The sequence below is a fragment of the Papio anubis genome, chromosome X (assembly GCF_008728515.1).
Source record: "Papio anubis isolate 15944 chromosome X, Panubis1.0, whole genome shotgun sequence".
NCBI classification, from domain to species: Eukaryota; Metazoa; Chordata; class Mammalia; order Primates; family Cercopithecidae; genus Papio; species Papio anubis.
This window is the reverse complement of record NC_044996.1, coordinates 95,598,792-95,621,268: the sequence shown is the minus strand read 5'-3', so window position 1 is coordinate 95,621,268 and position 22,477 is coordinate 95,598,792. Positions and strand designations below refer to the sequence as shown.

Below are 22,477 nucleotides of genomic sequence, written 5' to 3'. Positions count from 1 at the left end.
TATACATGTGCCATGTTGGTGCTTGCACATAATTTTTATCCTAAATTTTAAAAATTGTATTTAATGATTTATCTTCCTATAGTAAATAGTTGAAAAGGATCCTTACAGCAAAAAGGGATATAGATGCCTCTGAAGAGAGGTGAAAACAAACTTGGAGAAGGTGGCAAAATAAATGTCAAAGATCTTCCTTTCCCATCTCATCTCTCTTTTATGGTTTTTTCCTTAATGCAGGATATTCATAACAAAGAAAAGTAAATGATTTTCTGTTAAAGGAATAAAAGAAAAAAATCTCAGAGCCCTAGTGTTTACTGAGTTTACAAAGTAAACTCCTTGTGATTATTGCTCTTGTGCAACCATAAAACCAAAGTAAACTTATGCTTTCAACTCCAACAAAACCACAAGACCAGTTAAATTCAAATTGGGGACATTAACTTAATGTGATAGGTCATAGATGGTACGTAAGTACCATCTATGGTACCTGCTATGGTACATAAGTACCTGCTATGGCACAGGTTCTTTTGAATTTAGCAAGAGGATTTCCCCACTTCTCTCTTTTTGAAGTACTGTGAAAACTTCTCAGAGAGACCTGCCGAGGTCATTTGCCTTTAACTTGTTGCTGTGTATCATTTAAATTAGGGAATCACAATTTCTGGTTTGTAGAAGGACCACATGGAGAGCTTATTAAAAAAATAGGTGTCCAACCCCAGAGATTCTCAGTAGGTGGTTCTCTGGTGAGTCACTTCTTCAACCCACAATAGATATATATATTTTTTTTCTTTCTTACTATTTCTGCTTGGACTCCAGATTTGAAATGTGAGTTTTTAAGCTGCCCCATTCTCTCCCAAGTTCATGATTTCCTCCTCTTAGAACCAAGCAAATGTCTTGAGTAGTCAGATGGAGATTGCCTTTCATTCTTAAGCCTTTCCAGCTCCTGACTGGTTTTCTCATGACCACCTGAACCCAGGAGTCAGGTTGTCCCAAGTATAGGTTTTGAGAAATTCCTTCTTAATCCTTGGATATCTGGTGATTCTACTGAGTTTTCTTGCCACAACTTGAAAAGTTGATCACTATAAAGCATTTCATGTTTTTCATAAGATTTCTGCCATTTGGGAACATATACACATATTCTTTTTATCGTTATGTATCAATTCATCAGGCAGGCTTTAGAATTTCTGCCATCTGTAATTTACCAGTTTGTCATCAGTTGCATATTCAACATATTATCCAGATTATGAGAGTCACCTGTGATATGACAAGTGCACACTTCCTTTTATATTAATGGTTGCATCTGAGGCAAATTATGCCAATTAGTAATCCAAAACCAGTTAAATTGTGTTTATCAAATAGTCCAAGGGAGCTTTTTTTTTTTTTTTTTGCATTAACTGTTCATTATCAGAAGGGAAACAGTGTCACAGGGAAAAATGTAACTGTTCCTTTCCAGTACTGAAATTGGAAACTTAGAGTCACAGGTCAAAACTATTTTAAAAAATGCTTTTGAAATTTTCAGAATAATTGATTGTTTGTGACGTTACTGTAGATAAGGTGGGGTAACTAAGTTGCCATTTCAAAGATAAGAAATAGAGGTACAGAGAAAGGGGAGGTACCAGTGACAAAACTGTCAGAATGTTGATTTTTAAAATGTAGGCCCTGAAGGGTTAAATTGTTAAGTCTAGGACTTAAAAGATAAAACTTTCTGCACCTCCTGATAGCCTTGATGTTACCAGCAGGTTTTTGATACATTGTTGCTATCACTTAGTATCTGTGACCACTGTACAATTAGAGGTTTGTGGGATTAAGTCTGGGAATTTGCCTGACCTGAACCACAGCCCCCAGGTATTAAGCCTCAATTTGTACTTTTATCACTCAAATAAGCCTGTGTTTGTTTATTATTTGAAAAACATTGAAACTATTTGCTGTGAGTCAAGAGATTGTCCTTGGAATATCTGATGTCCAGGATAGAAAGATACCACTGCAATAAGCAAAACAAGTTGATGCTGTAAGAAATGAGCAGCTTGGGCAGAAGCTCTGAATAAGGGATTTGCGGGCTTTACAATACTGTAGATGAAGGTGGGGTTTCAGTAAACCTCAAAAGTTGTTAGTGAAACTGGTTGAGCTAAAGATTATGTGAAAAGTAGCTCTAAATTGGTCTCTATTCTCCAGTGATTTGTCTTTGTGTTTCTTTGTTGAACAGTTTTTAAGTGAAAAAAGGGTGTGTGTAGAGTGTACCAATGTTTTCTCATTTTCCCCTAGATTACCAATAAAAGCAAAGAGTCAACATGGGCCTTAATTCACAGTGTGAGTGATGCTTTTTCCGGCTGGTTGTTGATGCTCCTTATTGGGCTTTTATCAGGTATGGTAAACTGTTAGTTTTCAAAACAAATCTCCTAAAATTGTGGTATGTCTCTCCCGTAAGTCCTGAGCTGAGTCAGGTACTGTGTTTTCCTATTTTTCTACCTTAAATGAATTGCTGGTGAACCTTGTAGAAGCTCAATGTCCCCATCTGTAAAGGGTACTAATACCTGCAATTCTTACCTTAAATAAATGAGGAAATGCATTTAAATGTATTTTGTACACTATAAAATACTGTATCCATTTTAAGGTGATGTTAGCCCTTTGGTGCTTGTTTTGAGGAAGAGCCCTTCTGTTGGAGACAGTTTTTTTTTTTTTTTTTTTAAATATATACTGCATGGGTTTTAGGAGATAAGATGTGGAAGAGGACTTCCTGAGACATTTTGTGGGTGTTTCTTAAACATCTACTCTCTCATTTGGTAATGCAGAAAAGCATGTAAGATATGGCTCATACTCCCAAGAAGCTTATGATCTCATTCTTTCATAGTGGCTGGGGGTGGAATGGTGCCATCTTGCCCTATAAACTCCATCAATCTCCCCCGCCACTCCAAATAATATACAGTCTCACTAAAAATGGTATAGTTGCTGTACAAATACAGCTGTCAACCAAGTTCCCAAGAAGGTTTCTCACCCAGTGGAGGAAGCAGAGGGCCAAGGACACTAGGTAGAGATGGTAAGAGGTGTGTCCTTATGGCATTAAAGGATAGGGCCTAGGCAAATCTGTAATCTTGAGCTGAAAGAGAAGTTAGGTGGAAACCTGGAGGTGGAAGGTATACAGTGGTAGTTAACAGCAAGTAGATGCTCTAGTTTTAGGCTGCCTGGATTTGAATCCAAGCCCCACCACTTGATAGTTTTGTGGCTTTGAGCAAGTTTCTTAACCCCTGGAAGCCTTAGTTTACTGCTCTGTAAAATGGTGATAATCAAAGTCCCTATGTTAGAAGTTTGCTGTGAGGATTAAATGAGATATAGCACATAATAGCACTTACTAAGCACAGCAGCCAGTTGTTAATGTTGCTGCCGCTGCCGTTACCAAGAGAGAGTAATTCATGAGCCATGAAGTAGAACGTGACTGTAGCAAATGAGGAATGGCTTATCTATAGCTGGGTTTTCAAAAATTATGTAGGGCAGGGATTGGCAAACTTATGCTGTAAAGAAGCCAGATAGTAAATATTTTAGGATTTGTGGGTCAAGTGTTCTCTGTAGCACCCACTCCATTCTGCTGATGTGGCATGAAAGCAGCCATAGACCATAGGTAAACAAACAAGCCTAGCTGTGACCAGAAAAACTTTATTTGCAAAAATAGGAGATAGGCAGGATTTGGCCCTTGGGCTATAGTTTGCCAACCCATGGCCTGGGGTGTTAACTCTGCCCCTTCTGGCTCTTACAGGAGAGAGAACATGGTCTGGCTGTTTGGAGCTGCCTAATAATAGACTGGGTGGTCTGTAATGCTAAGTATTGCAGAGAGGCCGAGGAGAAGGAAGATGGCTGAGAAAAGATTATATCACCTAGCAGTTAGGAACACAGCAGTTGCCTTGAAAAGCCATCTTAGAAAAATATTAGGAGCTAAATCTATTCGGTTGGTGCAAAAGTAATTGCATTACTTTTAATGGCAAAAACCGCAATTGCTTTTGCACCAACCTAATAGATTTCAAGGGAAGGCAACCACTGTAGAAGTTTTGGTAGTCATAGGAGAGAGAGGAAAGGTAAAGGCTTGAAATGACAACAAGGACAAGGGACAGCATTTTATTCTTCAGGGTAGGGGAAACCTAATAAAATTTGTAACCAGAGAAGAAAGAACTGACTCTGGGGAGGAGGAGAGGTAGAAGGAGAAGACAGGATTGAGGGTACCAGTGTTAGGTGAAATAAGACATGCACACATGAAACAACCAGAGAATAAGCCAAACTGTATAACATCATGGTAATTTTCTGAATCCAGGCAGTAAGAGTTAGAAGGCAGAGAAGATTGTGGACCAGAGTGGCCAAGAGTAGGTGTCAATGTGTTAGATTTGACTAGATTCTTCAAATATGTAAATAGCCTGTGTTAACACTTTTAGCACCTACCAAAACATACACATGACATGGCCTCCCGCCTGTTGGAATGTAGGCATAATATCCTCAAACTTTTAATGTATTTCTTGTCACTAGGTGGTCAGTGAATATTTTTCTTTCCCTTGTACACACAGGGTATTTTGTTTTTAAGCATTGGAGAGCAACAATAGAAGCAGTGTGTCTGAATGCTGGAACAGTCTGGGAATTCAGAGACTGTGAATTTTATGATGGCTTTACTGTTTCCCTAAAGCATGATTCTGGGCCATTTAATTTCTTTATGCTAGAGTTTCTTCATCTGGATGACAGAAATGATGAGAAGGCCAGAATCTAAAGTACTATAACTGTCTTAACCCTATCAGTCTATTAGCCACAGTGCATAAGACCCCAGTTCACGATTCCGTTTCCTCATCATTTTCTTTGGTGAATGTTCTGTGTATAATACTGTTTGCTCTTTCTCAGTAAGAAAACTTCAGGATGTTCATGTCTTAGGTTCAGGAGGCTTCAATATGTCTATAGCTTCATCTCACCTTCCATGCACATCACAGTTTGTGCTTTGATAAATTCAGCTCCTTTAGCCTAGAATGCCTTCCTGCCATTGCTCAAATCCCCTTGTCCATGGAGCACAATCCTGCTATCAGGGCTTAGCCCTTCTCCCCATAATCTTCGTCAGCTCTCCTCTCTAAGCAATCTCAAATAAACATCATAGAATATTCCTCAATGTTGGGCAATTAACATTTTCTGAATCTTGTATATATATATATAGGTGAGAATAAAAGAATCTTTAATAAACTTGACTCTTTATGGATCAGTATTCATAAAGTTGAAGTCAAAATAGTGTTTTTGTCTTCTTAGTTCAGCTTAAAGACAGGCCCACTAGCCCCTTGCTCCCACTCACCCATTTTGCTTTCCCTAAGTCCCTTCTATATAGAAATTCTACAGATGGCAATGTTTAGTGCAGAGATAATAAGTGAAAATCAAGCAAACACACAATGAGAAAGAAGTTACAGGTGGAATGGGGAAGTATGTGCTCATCTGTTGCTTTGATTCCTTTCCCCTCATTTTCTCTGACAAAGCTTATTCTGAGGACCAAAGAACAGTTTCTGAGATTCAGTTTAACTTTGGCCTTTCCCTCCCTCCCCACAAATCAGGTTCATTAGCTGGTTTGATAGACATCTCTGCTCATTGGATGACAGACTTAAAAGAAGGTATATGCACAGGGGGATTCTGGTTTAACCATGAACATTGTTGCTGGAACTCTGATCATGTCACCTTTGAAGAGAGAGACAAATGTCCAGAGTGGAATAGTTGGTCCCAGCTTATCATCAGCACAGATGAGGTAACGTGTAGTGATGTTTTATGAGCCATTGACTTTTATTCTTACATTTATTTTGTTTCTTATACTGTGCTCACAGCAATTGCGGAATCTTCCTTTATTTTCCTTTCCACAGAAAGGGGAACCAGTACCAGCTGCCTTTCTCTGTGGTTTAAGTGCAGCTCTATTTCCATCTCTGCTGATGTGTGGAGTCATTTGACGCTTATGTTTAAAATGGTTTTTTGTTAGCTTTAATAAGCCTGGTGTTTCTTCTTTGGTACTAGTACATAGTGTGACTGAATTTCTCTTTTTTTCTAATTATTTCAAAAGAAGTGTCAGAGGCAGCCAACAGGTGAGCTATAATTTCTAATGAAGGATGGAGTGGGTTAAAAATGTGTTTATGCATATAGATACAAAAAGTGATTTTCCCTGAGCATTACATTAGAACATTGAAAAAAGTACAATGCATTCCATGTCAAAATAACAGAAACCCAGGAATAAAATTGCCTATCATCCCATTTTGTGATCAAATCAATATTTTAATTTGTCCTTGTCTTCTAGCACTTTTTTTTTTTCTTGAGACAGGGTCTTTCCCTGTCACCCAGGCTGGAGTACAGTGACACGACCATAGCTCACCGCTATAGCCTCGACCTCCTAGCCTCAAGCAATGCTCCCACCAATCCTCCTCAGGAGTAGCTGGGACTAAAGGCGTGCACCAACACACCTAGATTATTTACTTACTTATTTATTTATTTATTTTGTAAAAATGGAGTCTTACTGTGTTGCCTAGGCTGGTCTCTAACTCTTTGGCTCAAGTGACCCTCCTGCCTTGGCCTTCCAGAATGCTGAGATTACAGGCATGAGCCACTGTGCTTGGCCTAGCATACGTTTTTTGATGCTAAGGTAACTTTGCTTATTTTTCAGTTCCTTACCTTTCTTATACCACTCAGTTATATGTTTGATCTCTCCCACTGAAAACAAAAGCACACAGAGCAAAAAAACTCTCAGCTCCCAATTCCACCCTGACTTCGCCAACAAAGACAGGTACCATCTTAGTTCACTACTCATCTATTTTGTTAGTGAGGGAAACAAGACTAGGATGTATATTTGTACTTTTAAACATTTATATTACCCACCTTGGTCTACAAACAATTTGAGGTGGCATGTGCACACACATACAGAAATACAAACAGTCCAGGGAAAAGGAGGATAGGAAAAGAATAAAGATAGAAATAGGAGTGTTTATATACATATATGACTATGCATATTGGCTTAGGTAAAGGGTTCAATAAAAGGGATAGATACATGCTGTATGTTTGAGAGGGTTTAGGTCTATGCTTCTCAAACTAGGGTAAGGTCAGCATGCCAGAGGGTAGGTGAAACCATAGGACAAACGTTATTTGCCTTCCTAGAGCATTACTTTTTCCTGAATATTTGGCATTTTTTTCAAAAATTATGTGTAAATAATCATTTTAAATGGAATGCAAAATGTCATACTTGTTAAGAAAAAAAAAAAAATCTTTCAGCTGTGCTCCCGGGTACCCTGTCCCATACTCTGATGCCTTTGTTTACTCTCTCCTAGATTAGGAGAACTTAGGTAGAAAAGTTTGAGAAGTCCTGCGACTTAGGGTGAGAGAGAGAGAGAGAGAGAGAGTATTTCCCTTGCTTTTGGGGGAATTCTTTTATTTTAAACATAATTGGCCAGGCATGGTGGTCTATAATCCCAGCACTTTGGGAGGCAGGAGTTAGATTCAGGATCACCTGAGGTCAAGAATTTGAGACCAGCCTAGCCAACATGGTGAAACCCTGTCTCTCCAAAAAAAAAAAAAAAATGTGTGTGTGTATATATATATATATATATATATGGATGCCAGGTGTGGTGGTGAGCACCTGTAATCCCAGCTACTCGGGAGGCTGAGGAAGGAGAATCACTTGAACCTGGGAGGCAGAGGTTGCAGTGAGCTGTGATCGAGCCACTGCACTCCAGCCTGGGTGACAGAGTGAGACTCCAACTCAAAAAAAAATCCTCTCCTCCAAGGACTGAGTGAGGTGTGCCTCATGCCTGGAATCCCAGCACTTTGGGAGGCTGAGGAGGGAGGATCCCTTGGGGCCAGGAGTTTGAGGCCAGCCTGGGCAATATAGCGAGACCCCTGTGTCTAAAAATAAAAAAACTGGGCATGGTAGCAACCACCTATAGTCCCAGCTACTCGGAAGGTGAGGTGGGAGGATTCCCTGAACTCAGGAGATCCAGGCTGTAATGAGCAATGATAGTGCCACTGCACTCCAGCATGGGCAATGGAATGAGATCCTGTCACATACACACACATACACACACACACACACACACAAAAGTAATTACAGATTCATAGGAAGTTGCAAAACAGTGTACAAGGAGGTCCTCAGTACCCTTCCCCCGAGCCTTCCCTCCCTCAGTGGCAACAGCTTGCATAACTGTAGTACCACAGCAAAACCAGGAAATTGACATAGGTACAATCCACAGGCTTTATTTCACCAGTTTTACACACATTGATTTATGTATGTATTTTTGTGTGTGTGTATGCACGCACATATGTAGTTCATTGCAATTTTATTCCATGTGGACATTTGTTTAACCACCACCACAGTCAAGATTTAGAATTGTTCTATCACTGCAGGGCTCCCTCATGCTGCCCCTTTATATGTGTGTAAGTGTTCCAACAGTTACTTTAAAATTGGAGCTTGAGATTTGCTCTGGTGACAAATTTCTCCAGCTCTTCTTTTTATGAATGAAATCCTTCCCTGGGGAAAGAGTCCTCTAGGTTTTGTTTTTATTTTGTTTTGTTTTTTGAGATGGAGTCTCGCTCTGTCGCCCAGGCTAGAGTGCAGTGGCGCAATCTTGGCTCACTGCAAGCTCCGTCTCCCGGATTCACGCCATTCTCCTGCCTCAGCCTCCCGAGTAGCTGGGACTACAGGTGCCCGCCACCACGCCTGGCTAATTTTGTTGTATTTTTAGTAGAGACGGGGTTTCACCGTATTAGCCAGGATGGTCTTGATCTCCTGACCTCGTGATCAACCTGCCTTGGCCTCCTCTAGGTTTTAAGAAGCCTTCTCCAAATGGCAGGAAATTGGTCTCCTGGTCTCTGCCTCTGGCCAGTTTGAGTTACTTTTCCTTTCACTCCTTTACCCTCTATGTTTCCTACCTCTGCAGTCTTCTTCCTCCTTAGCGACATTGGAAAGGCAAAGAAATAGCAATCATGTGTTCCTCTGAGGGCCTAAGATAATGGAAAACCTGTGTCAAATTTACAACTCAGAAAAATCCTGAGCATTCTGGTTCTCTTTGTCTAGGTCAGTGAGTTACTTTAATAGTGTTTTGTGTTTTGAAAAGCCAAAAGTCCATTGAGTTTTGTATTTTATGTAAGTTGAGTGAGTTGCAATTCCTAATATTTCTACCAGTAAGCATAACTTCCTAATCAAAATTGCTTTTTTTGTAAGACATGACTATTTGCAGGCCCTTTAATATGGATGAATCTTTCCTGCTGGTCAGAGCTAGATTTCTTTTGTGGCATGCTTCGTTTATCACAGGGGAATAGTCTCAAAAAGTATATTCTTTCCATTTTAAAAATAGTTGTTTCCATTTTATTTATTTGTATCTGGTATTGCCAGGGTCCAAAACTTTCTACTTATATGGTTGTTGCTGAGTCTGTGGTACTAAAATTTTCTTGAAGATGTAGTTATATGTGGACTCTAAAAAAGAAAGTTGAGTAAACAGAACCAGAGAGCAGAATGGTGGTTACGTGGGGTATGGAGGAGGAGGAAATGGGGAGAAGTGAGCCAAAGGGTACAAATTTGCAGTAAGGTAGGGTGAATAAGTCTAGAGAGCTAATGTACAGTAGAGTTAATAATGCTGTATACTAAAAATTTGCTAAGAGTAGATTTTAGATGCTTTTACTGCACATACAAAGAAAGGTAACTATGGAAGGTGATATGCATGTAAGTTTATTTCAATGTAGTAACAATTTCACTATGTATGTATATAAAACATCATGTTGTACACCTTAAATACATACAATAAAAAATTTAAAAAAGTAAAGAAAAACCAAACACTCAAAATTTTGTTACTATAAACTATGAGAATTTGACACCAAGGTACGTAGGCAAAGGTGAATTTAGTGGAACTTTAGATCTGCTCTTCACTTGAAATGTGAAGCCAAGGTTCAGCCATTCCAAAAAAGGCGGAGGGGGTGCTTTTAAGACTCTTGGTAAAATGACATGGAATCATATATATTTGACTACAAAACCCATCAAAGCACTCATATAGAAAGAGAATTTTGTTTCAAGGTTTTCAGTTTGCTCTTTTCCTTGTTCATCTTTAGAATCCATGGTAAATTTCCTTTGGGTATAGCAAAGCATCTCATTTTCAGTACTAAGTGGCCTGACAGTGTTTCAGTAGTTGACAATTCAGAAAGAAACGTCTTGAACAATTTAATCTTGGTGGTTTTTTTTTTTTTTTTTTTGGACTTTTTTTCCTGAAAAAAACATTACTCAGAAGAGCTGCATGTCTCACTGAAGCCGTCTAGGCTAAAACAAGCTTCTTTTTCCCCCTGTTCCAGGGAGCCTTTGCCTACATAGTCAATTATTTCATGTACGTCCTCTGGGCTCTCCTATTTGCCTTCCTTGCCGTATCTCTTGTCAAGGTGTTTGCGCCTTATGCCTGTGGCTCTGGAATCCCTGAGGTGAGTCTGTTAAAATGGTTTATAAATGGTTGCAATATGAATACTTTTTGGTTAAAATCTCTTACTATGTATTCCAGCACATACCACAATTTGATGAATGTTAAACAGGATCGGATCCTGAGGCCATTTAAGGCCTAGGTCTTTCCACAAGTCCCTCTCAGCCTGGGCTACCTGGAAATTAAAGGGAGTTGATTCTTAGCCTCCTGAGGGTTCCTGTTGAGCCAGGCGCTGGAAAACCTCCCCTGTTCACTATCCAAAAAGCTTCCAGAGTATATCCCAAGATTCTGAAAAAACAGTGTTATTGTCAGCTTTTTCAGAGCAAAAGAAAGAAAATCATTTGGTACCTTTCCCACAGTATGATTTAGGCTACATGGGGTGGTTAAAACCCTGTTTCTAACTACTTTTGGCTTAGATTGCTTGACAGTGACTGAAGACACTGAGACTTAGATTACCAGGATGACTTTGCCCTTCCCCGTTTCCTGACCAGGTAATAAGTCACTTTTTTTTTTTTTTTTTTTTTTTAAAGCCAGGGAATCAAGACTATACCTAACCTTTAAGGTTGTTTCAGGGACATTAGCCTTATCTTCTCAAAACATGCCTCTTGGGTTACCACGTTGTAACATGAGGCAAACACCTATCCCTCCCTCACCAGCTCCTCCTTCATATATGCACACTCTCATACTTACAATACATCCTTGTCCAGCTATCACTCCCCTCCCTCTAAAAAGAGGGAGAACATGAAAGCTTAAAGAAGAGTTCTTGCTTTCTTTGGCTCCTGGGCTCCCTTCCAAACAGGGATCACTGTAGGTCAAGCATTTATATGTCACTTATTCCAAAGGTGCAGTTTCTATAATGAAGTCCAGATTTTTGCTTCTTAACCTTGTTGACTTCCTTAGTCTATATTCAATCTTTCTTTCTTTGACCTGCAGATAAAAACTATCTTGAGTGGTTTCATTATTAGGGGCTATTTGGGTAAGTGGACTCTGGTTATCAAAACCATCACCTTGGTGCTGGCAGTGTCGTCTGGCTTGAGCCTGGGCAAAGAGGGCCCTCTAGTGCACGTGGCTTGCTGCTGTGGGAACATCCTGTGCCACTGCTTCAACAAATACAGGAAGAATGAAGCCAAGCGCAGAGAGGTAATAATGAATGGCCTTAATAGTCTCTTTTTGGTTGTGACCATAAATGATACAGTCTTAGGGGGTGAGAATTTGAGGGTTCTACCAATGTTAATGCAAACACCCTTTGACCCAGCAATTCCACTTGTAGGAATTTATCCTACAGACATCCTAGCATGTGTGTGCACAAAGGTGTATAAGGATAGTGCAGCATCCGTCAACATAGTAAAAAACTGAAGCAACAAAAATGTCCGTCAACAGGGAACTGATCTAATAAATACTATTCTGTTCATACTGTAGAATACTTTGCAACCATTAAATGAGACAACTTTATATATATTGACTTGGAATTCTGGCTATGAAACACCATTAGATTTTAAAAGCCAGTTTCTGAATAATGTATATAATATAATTCATATTTTTTTAAAGTGTACATGCACTTATTGATAGAAAATGTCTGGAAAGTGGCTTTACTCCAAACTGGTTTTACTTTTTTTTTTTTTTTTTTTTTGAGACAGGGTCTCACTCTGTCACCCAGACTGCAGTGCAGTGGCATGATCATGGCTCACTGCAGCCTCGACCTCCCTGGGCTCAGATGATCCTCCCACCTCAGCCTCCCAAGTAGCTGAAACTACAGGCACACACCACCATACCCAGCTAATTTTTGTATTTTTTGTAGAGACGGGGTTTCACTGTGTTGCCCAGGCTGGTCTCGAACTCCTGCGCTCAAGCAATCCTCCTGCCTCAGTCTCCCAAAGTGCTGGGATTACAGGCATGAGACACCATGCCTGGCCTATGCCAAACTGTTAAAAATGTTTATCTATGGTGAGTGGGAGAGTGAGGGGTAGTGAAGGAGAAGTAAGAATTTTAACTTTTTATTGTATATAATTGTATTCAAGTATATATTGCTTCTCTTACAAAATAAGTAACAGAAAGAATAGATTTTAAAAGAAGTTGTTTGTTGCTATGGAATAGTACATATAAGTGCAGTGTATGTTTCAGATGTCGATTTTTTCACTTTCTATTTCTATCTAACATTATACTTGAATTAGTTTCTCTCTGTATTGGACCTCTCTCTACCTTTTGTTTCAGCCCAGCTAAATTAGTCCCACCACGGCAACTCTGTAGTGGTTGTCATGTTTATGCAGTTGTTAATGTATGCTGTTTTGAGGAGGAAGGACTTTTTTTAAAAAAATGTTCCAAGTCATTGGTTTACTTTTTTCTTGCTATAATTAAGGGCCTAAGAAAATAATGGCTCTTGCTTTATTTTCTTTGAATTACAAAGAAGTCATATATGGAATGGGTCAAGATCAAGGTCATTTCATTTAAAAGGATTTTTCACAAAACAGGAACCTAATGATTTCTTATGAAAACAAAAAAAAAAAAAAAATTAACCACAAGACCCAGAAGGAAACTCAAAGATACTGAAATTTCAAATACAGAATAAATTTTGATGGTTCAGTTCAAGGGAGAAAGGTCCTGGCACAATTAGAAAAGCGAGGAAAGCTAGCAGAAGAGAAGATGGGGAAATATAAATAGATTGTTTAACTAACTGTCATGCAGTAGAGGGACTTAAAGGCAGTGTTAAATTGGTGAGGTTGTTAAATGGGAATGATGTTCAACAGAAGGGAAGAGTTGAAAAAACATTTTTTTTTTAGAAAGGCTTTATTAGAACAGTTATGAAATTTGAATGAGATTTATAGATCATATAACAGTTATTAGTGTAAATTTCCTATTTTGATCATTGAACTGTGATTATGGAAGAGACTGTCTTTGCTTTTAGGACAAAAAAGCATTTATATCCTAAATGCACTGAAACATTTCAAGGTACATGAGCCTTATATGTGCAACTGACTTTTCTGAGTGAAATTCCAATTCTTCAGAAAAAAATAGAGAATCATAAAACAAATGCAGTAATAGTAGCAATTACAGAATCTACATGAAGATATGTAGGAATTCTTTGTGCTGTTCTATCACCTTTTCTGTGTTTGAAATTTTTAAAGAAAATATTATAATGGTTAACAGTGAAGTGGTGATTGTTGCTGGTTTTGCATGGATGAAGGTGAGTTTGAAACTACAGATTGCTGGGGACTTTCATTCTAAAAGTTGACATTTTTGTTCAAATAGTTTCTAATAAAATAAGAGGGGAATTTGATTTGGCTGTTTCTCTATACAGATGCCATATATTTCTCCAGCTAGGCTCATATGAATATAGTCATGTCTCAATGACAGGGATACGTTATGAGAAATGCATTGTTAGGAGATTTCCTCACTATGCAAGCATTATAAATTGGACTTACAGAAACTTAGATGGTCTAGCCTACTACACACCTAGGCTTTTATAGCCTATGGCTCTTAGGCTACAAACATGTACAGTACGCGACTGTACTGAATACTGTGAGCAATTGTAACACAATGGTAAATATTTGTGCATCTAAACATAGAAAAAGTGCAGTAAAAATATAATTTTATGGGGCCACCGTGTTGTATGTGGTGCATGACAGTATTTGAATCTTTTTTTTTTTTTTTTTTTTTTTTTTTTTTTTTGAGACAAGGTCTCAGTCTGTTGGCCAGGCTGGAATGCAGTAGTGTGATCTCAGTTCACTGCAACCTCCATCACCTGGGCTTGAGCAATTCTCCCATCTCAGCCTCTCGAGTAGCTAAGACTACAGGCACATACCATTATACCCAGCTAAGTTTTAGAATTTTTTTGTAGAGACTGGGTTTTGCCACGTTGCCCAGGCTAGTGTTGAATTCCTGGGCTCAAGTGATCCTCCTGCCTCAGCCTCCTAAAGTGCTGGGATTACAGGCATGAGCCACCACAACTGGCTAGTATTTGAATCTTAAATTTACTTTCTAGTACTTATTTAGACTTTCCAGTTATTTTTTCCTGTTGCTTTCATCATCAGTGGCAACCTTTTTTGTCTTATGGCCTTGTCAAAGTGGGCAGATGGTTGAGAGTAAAACAGACTTGAGAAAGAAGGATGTAGACAGACTCTACTCTGCAATATAAAATTAAAGCAAACTAGCCACCCCTATTTTTTCTTTCTCTTAATTCATCCTAAATGTAGTCACTGAACTCCCCCTTCTCGAGTTGCATGTTGGCTGTCCTCATCTTAAATGAAAGCCATTGTAGCTAGGAATTTCAAAGCCCTTACAGCTAGCACCAGAGACTTCATTCTTTCCTCCCCATCATTTTCCTGAGCCATCCTACTCTCCCAGATAATCCAGTATGCTTATTTTGCCAAGGACCTTTTTATTCTTCAAAACTCATAATTTTGTTCAACTTTCTTTAAAATATTTCTTCTTCAAATCATCTTTCTCCATAGCAGCCAGAATCCAATGAAAGGACTTGGTCCATCTGTTAATTTTGGTTTGTTTGCCATTACTAGTGTTTGTCGTGTACATTTTACATGTACACACACACCTACACAGAGGTGGAGGTCTCTAAGTATCACTATTCTCTTTCTCTCTTTATCACTTTTTCCCTTTGGCTCCTTATTCCTCTCCCACTCTCTCCTAGTCCCTTTCCTTGCCATATCTTAAGTCTTCTCTTAAAAACCTAGCCACCTCCCTATTTCTGTGTCCACAGGTTATTAGGCATGGAGTAGGACACAGGGTATGGGAGACTCTAAATACCTATTGCATGAATTCTTGCAGCTGCTGAATAACTGTGAACCAATTGTGACTTCAGTTTTATGTCATTAGCGCCTTCTTGAACATCTCATTTAAAAAGCATTCCTTTACAAAGTGCTATATAAATACATCACTGTAAGTACATCATTTAGATGGTGAACAAATAGGTCTAGAAACTCAAATGCAGTTACTGAATTGGGAGTATGGGAGATGGGGGGCATAGTTTAGCATAAAGCACATGGCTAAATGAATTACAAAGGAAAGGTCCTCTTACCTGGTCAAGCATGTGAACTATGCATGTGTATTCAAAATTCAGCATACAGTGTTTGAATTTTGTTTTTGATGATATGGAGCATATGAAGGTATTTTAAAAGTTCAGTAACTACTAACATTTCTTCTAAAAATGTGATTGAGTGGAGGAAAGCAGCATTATTCTATCACTAATTTTGAGTTTTGGATTGTAGGTCTTGTCGGCTGCAGCAGCAGCTGGTGTATCTGTAGCCTTTGGAGCACCTATAGGTGGAGTATTATTCAGCCTTGAAGAGGTAACAACTTTTCATTGTACGGCATGTGCATGTTTTTGTGTCAGGAACTTTGTACACTGCAGTGCAATAATTTTGTACATAATGTACAATATCTGTGTATATCCCAGTCCCTGAGTACTCTCCCCAGCTTGGTGCTTTACCATGTGACTAGAAATCCAATGGGCAGTTTTCATCCATGAGTTGACTCTAATGTCTGCAGCACAGCTTTTCACCTGAAACAGTTTCTACGTATTGACTTGAGTTTGCTTTCTCACCTTCTCTCTTCTAGGTCAGCTACTATTTTCCCCTCAAAACATTGTGGCGTTCATTCTTTGCTGCCTTGGTGGCAGCATTCACTCTACGCTCCATCAATCCATTTGGGAATAGCCGCCTGGTACTATTTTATGTGGAGTTTCACACCCCATGGCATCTCTTTGAGCTCGTACCATTCATTCTGCTGGGCATATTTGGTGGTCTGTGGGGAGCGCTGTTTATCCGCACAAACATTGCCTGGTGTCGGAAACGAAAGACCACCCAGTTGGGCAAGTATCCTGTCATAGAAGTACTCGTCGTGACAGCCATCACTGCCATCCTGGCTTTCCCCAATGAATACACTCGGATGAGCACAAGTGAGCTCATTTCTGAGCTGTTTAATGACTGTGGCCTTCTGGACTCCTCCAAGCTCTGTGATTATGAGAACCGTTTCAACACAAGCAAGGGGGGTGAACTGCCTGACAGACCGGCTGGCGTGGGAGTCTACAGTGCAATGTGGCAGCTGGCTTTAACACTCATACTGAAAATTGTCATTACTATATTCACCTTTGGCATGAAGGTGAGGAATTCTTTTGGGACTCAGTGGCTGCATGCGTGGCTGTGGGTTTTGGAGGGCAGAGCTCAGGTATCATACAATCCTGATAGCTCATATGGTGCTTTCAAATCCCCCTCACATTATTCCCCCACCCCTAAAGCCTGTTTTACCCCACATGTTCTCATAATTTGCTATACAGTTGTACCTCTATCTCAAATTGTCTAAGCCTTAAGCTATCCAAATGCCAGCCTCAGTGATGAAATTTTAGGAAGAATGTTTTCTCCTTTTCTGTGGAAAACATATTTTGCCACTCAAAAACGATGGTGAGGTATTTATTCCAGTACGTTTTATATTAAAATGATATCTGGCCAGCACAGTGTTACTCCTTATAGGGTGGCTTGAACCAGAGAAGTTGCTGGGATTCGACCATTTTGACTGCTAAAATGGCAATTTCCTGTGGTTCAACCCAATATATAGCTAAATATAGTTTTTACAGTTGGTATCAATGTTCAATTGTCAAGAAGTGGGATCCACTTCACAAGTTATCCTTAGTTAATATTTAAGCTATCAAAAGTGGACATCAGGCTGGCATGTTTTACTTTCAGTACCTGTTACTATTTCCATGTTTCAGAAGAAGCCAGAAAAGAAAATTTGTTGAAGTATTTTCCTCCTCCTTTCTAGGTTTTTGTTTGTTTGTTTCTTTTCTTTAGCACCCTAACTTCCAAGTTACTTTCCTCTATTCTCTAGAGAAATGGAGATTCAAGCCAGAAGAGATAGCAACTCAGTTTAGGCATTACTGTAATCTCTAAGATGACGCCATCCATCCCCTCAATACGGGGAAGGGATGGAGACCCTGGGAAGTTTTGCAGTGCTTCTTCAGTTAATTTTCACCTCATGCCTGCATTCTTTCACTTAAAGGGAATTTGTAAGCCATCAGAACACCAGATTCAAATGCATTCAAAAATCAAACACAGGCTGTTTAAAAAGAATCTGCTGTTTTGGTTGTCCTTATCATCATTTCCCTCTCTCAGTACAGAATATTAAGAATTTACTATAGTATCCTAGGAGTCAAGAAAAACAGTAGGGAGATAGATGAGCTTTCCTTTTTTGGTTAATCTTGTAGCCATAGTCATGATCTCATTAAAACTTTTTGATTGTTTAATCTTTCTTGATATTGTTACAAAATAGACTGAAACTTCATGTGCTATATCCTTTTTGTGTGAGCAATGGGCTAAGATTCAATATATGAGCATGGTTATGAGCATTCCATTTAAATCCCAGCACCAGTCTTCACTAAATCTTGACCTTGGGTGGGCTACTTAACCTCTCTGAACCTTAGATTCTTTGGCATTTGGGAATAATAATACCTGCCTCCTGGGGTTATAAAGAACCCATGAATCTTGCATGTAGAGCATCCAGCATAGAACATGGTAGGTACTCAATAAACGGTAGTCATTGTTGATAAGAATTCAAAATTGGTGGAAATGTCTGCATATATGAGAAACTCCATCTATTTTCCTTTTTCTTTGGGAAAGGCCTAATTTCTGCCTCCAGTTCTGTGTTGGTCTGGAGACTTCAGGCTCTTGCCTGATGGACCCCGAATCAGGGTAAGCTTCTTTGCAGTCGTCCTTGCCTGCACGTCCCAGAGAACCTCTAGTCCCTGTAGTGTTACACAAATCTTTACAGCCACTTGCTAGCATAGTGCATAGTTAAATTGTCAATGGCCTGTTTGCTTTGCAGAGGGTCAGTCCTCCAGCCCTTGCCATGTGCCAAGCAATCATCATTTCTCACTAACCATCTATTGCTTTCTCTTCGCAGATCCCTTCTGGCCTCTTTATCCCTAGCATGGCTGTTGGTGCTATAGCAGGTCGACTTCTAGGAGTAGGAATGGAACAACTGGCCTATTACCACCAGGAATGGACCATCTTCAATAGCTGGTGTAGTCAGGGAGCTGATTGCATCACCCCCGGCCTTTATGCAATGGTTGGGGCTGCAGCCTGCTTAGGTGAGTAGTGTTTGCATTAATTTCAAAGAAGTTGCTACCCAGGTGACATACAACAGAAGAGTTTATTAAACACAATTGACTGTAGGAAAATTTAAATGCCCATCACTTTCCAGTTAAGTTTGTCATTTTCCAAGCACATTAAGAAAGCGTCTGATATACAGATGAGGAAACTAAAAAAAATAAATAAATAAAAATCATAATCATAATAAAAAAAGGGAATTCTACTCTCTCATACTGGGGAAATAATCAGAAATTTGGACAAAGATATCTGCACAAGAATATGTATCATAGTATAAGAGCAAAAAATTACAATCAACCTAAATTTGCACATGAAGGACTGGTTAAATGAATTATGGTACATCCATATGATGTTATACAATGAAGCCTTTAAATATGATGTTAATATGTTTAACATCTTAAAATATAATGTAAATATGTTTAACATCTTAAAATATGATGATATATAAATTTGTATCAGACATCAGACATTATATGTTTAATTTTCTGTTTCCCCCTCTACTTTATGTTGGGAACATTTTGCATATTATTACAAATTTATATATCATCATATTTTAAGATGTTAAACATATTTACATTATATTTTAAGATGTTAAACATATTAACATCAACTTAAAGTATAATAATAATAAATAAATTTAAAAAAAAAAAAACATATAATGTGAGCTCACTTATTTAAAAACGTATGTTTTTGCATAGAAAAAAACGTGAAAAAGTCATTCAAAGTTTTTACTCTGCTTATTTATCAGCAGTGAGCTAATAAGATAGTGACTTTCTTTTATATTTTCTGGATTTTCCACAGTGGGCATGTATTTTCTAATTAGGGAAAAGAAGCAACAGAAAAATGAAAGAACAAAGAAACAAGAAGGCATCTTGGACTGGACATAGTAGCTCACACATGTAATCCTAGCTACTTAGGATGCAGAGGTGGGAGGATCGCTTGAGGTTAGGAGATTGAGACCAGCCTGGGCAACATAGTGAAACCCCAACTCTACAAAAAATAAAAAGTTAATTAGGTGTGGTGGCATGTGCCTGTAGTCTCAGCTACTCAGGAGGTTGAGGTGGGAGGATCACTTAAGCCTGGGAGATGGAGGTTGCAATTAATAGTGATAACACCGGTGCACTCTAGCCTGGGTGACAGAGCACAAAACCTGTCTCGAAAAAAAAAAAAGAGGAAAAAAGAAAAAGGAAAAACAGAAGGCTTCTTGTAGATGTTATTTTGAGAACTCTGAATCGTGTCCATTGTAACCTTGCTTTCTTGCGATCTCTGGAGTCTGCACAGGTGTAGGTGAGACCTCATTGTTTCTGGTAGGTCAGCTTTTCCTGGAAAGGCCCATAATTGTAAGAATCCTGTATTTTGCCTGCCTGAGTAGACTGTGTCTATTTCTTTGCAGGTGGGGTGACTCGAATGACTGTGTCTCTTGTTGTCATAATGTTTGAACTGACCGGTGGCTTAGAATACATCGTGCCTCTGATGGCTGCAGCCATGACAAGCAAGTGGGTGGCAGATGCTCTTGGGCGGGAGGGCATCTATGATGCCCACATCCGTCTCAATGGATACCCCTTTCTTGAAGCCAAAGAAGAGTTTGCTCATAAGACCCTGGCAATGGATGTGATGAAACCCCGGAGAAATGATCCTTTGTTGACTGTCCTTACTCAGGACAGTATGACTGTGGAGGATGTAGAGACCATAATCAGTGAAACCACTTACAGTGGCTTCCCAGTGGTGGTATCCCGGGAGTCCCAAAGACTTGTGGGCTTTGTCCTCCGAAGAGATCTCATTATTTCAATTGGTAAGGATTTCAGAAAGGGGATAGTGGAATCCACTGTGGAACTCAATAAGTATGCATGAAATGGGGGAAGACAGGGAAGAGGGGACTGGTTAGGAGCCAGAAGGATAGAACTAGCACGTCCATCTTCAATTTACTTTTTCTTTCTGTTTGAATAGAAAATGCTCGAAAGAAACAGGATGGGGTTGTTAGCACTTCCATCATTTATTTTACGGAGCATTCTCCTCCATTGCCACCATACACTCCACCCACTCTAAAGCTTCGGAACATCCTGGATCTCAGCCCCTTCACTGTGACTGACCTTACACCCATGGAGATCGTAGTGGATATTTTCCGAAAGCTGGGACTGCGGCAGTGCCTGGTTACACACAACGGGTAAGAAGTCTTGAGTGAAGGCAAATTGGATTGTGGGAGAAAAGAGAATGCAGAGAGAGAAAGAAGTAGAATCCAGTTTAAATGAACATTAGTAGCACTTTTAGGACTTTTTGAAGCTCTGAGATGAAAGTGGATAGGTTTTCAAAATCATAATTAGTGTAAAAGGAGTTTGGGAAAGAACATGTGTTTGAGAGATATGAACTGCTGGTTGCATCTTATAAATAACTCAGTTCCTCCCTGACAAAGGAAACAGCTGTGTTTTGTGCATAGGCAGCACTAAAATTACAATAGCATCAGGTAGTAGTATATTTGCTGGGTATTTGTTCCCTGCAATCTCCTTGTTGTTATTACGTGAGGATGAGAAAACCAAGTTTCAGTGAGGTGAGATTTATACAAGGTTCCCTACCTAACAAATAGTAGAAAAAGGCTTTAAACACAAGTCTCTGACTGCCAAACCCAAGGCTCTTTCCTTCCTGGGATAGTTCTTATCCAGTAAAGGGAACCCTTCTATTTTTATTGGAAAAGAAGGGAGGTTGAGGAGAGGGGTGGATTTTTTTCTCAAACATGTTATGTTAATCCAGCAATTATATAAGAATTTCACCTCTGAAATTTCTAAATGAAGTGACAGATGCCTTGCAGGATTTAAATCAATAAGGGGACTTCCCTAACTGGTTCATTTAACATCTACTGAATCCCTGCTCCATGTAAGAAGGTATTCCACTAGATTCCAGGGAGACACAAAAATGAATAAGACTCTTCTGTGCCCTCAAGGAGCATGCAGTGTTTTAGGGAAGGCAAGAACCTAGCAGTGGTTATAGTACAATAGCAAAGAAGACAAGTGCCACTGAGGAGGCCTGCAAAGAATGTGTATGCTGTTGCTGTGAGGAGGGCAGAGTTCCTGCTGGCTCATAGAATCAGGGAAGGTGCTCTGGAATAGGGGCGTTTGAATTGGGCTGCAGTAGATAAGATTCAGATATGTAGTGAAGAGTATTTAAACCAGAGGAAATCGCAGGGTCTGAGACCTAGAGGTAGAAACACTTGCATACGTTGAGGAACCCACACATCATCCTATTTGCCTGGAGCACATGTCCTACTCCTGTGATCCCATACTGGAAGGGCAGCTAGTGATCAAAGACAAAGTTGAAAAGGAGGGCAAGTATCACCTTTGGGAATGCTATTTTAAGTACAGATTTATTTTTGTTTTGTTGTGTTGTGTTTGTCTTTTAGGCGATTGCTTGGAATCATTACCAAAAAGGATGTGTTAAAGCATATAGCACAGATGGCGAACCAAGATCCTGATTCCATTCTCTTCAACTAGAATCATAGAGTTCTGGATATAAAGCAGGCAGGACATTACAGACCATGGATATGTTTTATTAACTGGGTACCCAAAACATATTTTCCATATTTGGATGGTGAAGTCACATTAGTGTCTTGTCTCTTTCCTACAAGTTAACCAGTTGCACTACATAATCTCTGGAAATTAATTTTCTCTTTAGGAGAAATTACAGTTAGGCTTCCGTGATGTTACATTAGGAAGATCTCATGAAAGAATAAATAAGATTGCTGTGGTTTAATTATATTTGTTTTTTTTTAAAGAATTTTTTAACTTAAAAAGTAGTTAGCCAATATGCAATCACTGAAAACTATGCAAGAAAAATTCCAGCCGTCCTGACCTATAACCTGTAGGAAACCGATAAAAAAGTCACTCTTTTGGGATCTAACTGTTGTTACTGGAAGACAAAGTGTAAACTAAGGGGCTTTGCTTTTTCAAACCAGAGAAA

The 22,477-nt window shown here is 39.2% G+C and overlaps 1 protein-coding gene across 3 annotated transcripts in view; it reads left to right on the top strand.

Moving 5' to 3' along the window:
- The window catches only part of CLCN5 (chloride voltage-gated channel 5), a 156,958-nt gene extending 134,688 nt beyond the window's left edge, over positions 1 to 22,270 (top strand). For 2 of the 3 annotated variants that reach the window (XM_009197607.4, XM_003917713.5), the window contains 10 exons: positions 2,251 to 2,350; positions 5,547 to 5,734; positions 10,300 to 10,422; positions 11,352 to 11,558; positions 15,638 to 15,718; positions 15,987 to 16,529; positions 18,324 to 18,510; positions 19,923 to 20,321; positions 20,477 to 20,693; positions 21,921 to 22,270. In XM_009197607.4, the coding sequence (XP_009195871.1) occupies positions 2,251 to 2,350; positions 5,547 to 5,734; positions 10,300 to 10,422; positions 11,352 to 11,558; positions 15,638 to 15,718; positions 15,987 to 16,529; positions 18,324 to 18,510; positions 19,923 to 20,321; positions 20,477 to 20,693; positions 21,921 to 22,011 (2,136 nt within the window). In that variant the 3' untranslated portion in view covers positions 22,012 to 22,270. The remainder of the gene's footprint in view (positions 1 to 2,250; positions 2,351 to 5,546; positions 5,735 to 10,299; positions 10,423 to 11,351; positions 11,559 to 15,637; positions 15,719 to 15,986; positions 16,530 to 18,323; positions 18,511 to 19,922; positions 20,322 to 20,476; positions 20,694 to 21,920) is intronic. The other variant, XM_003917712.5, reaches the window with a different exon arrangement.
- The last annotated feature ends 207 nt before the right edge of the window (positions 22,271 to 22,477 follow it).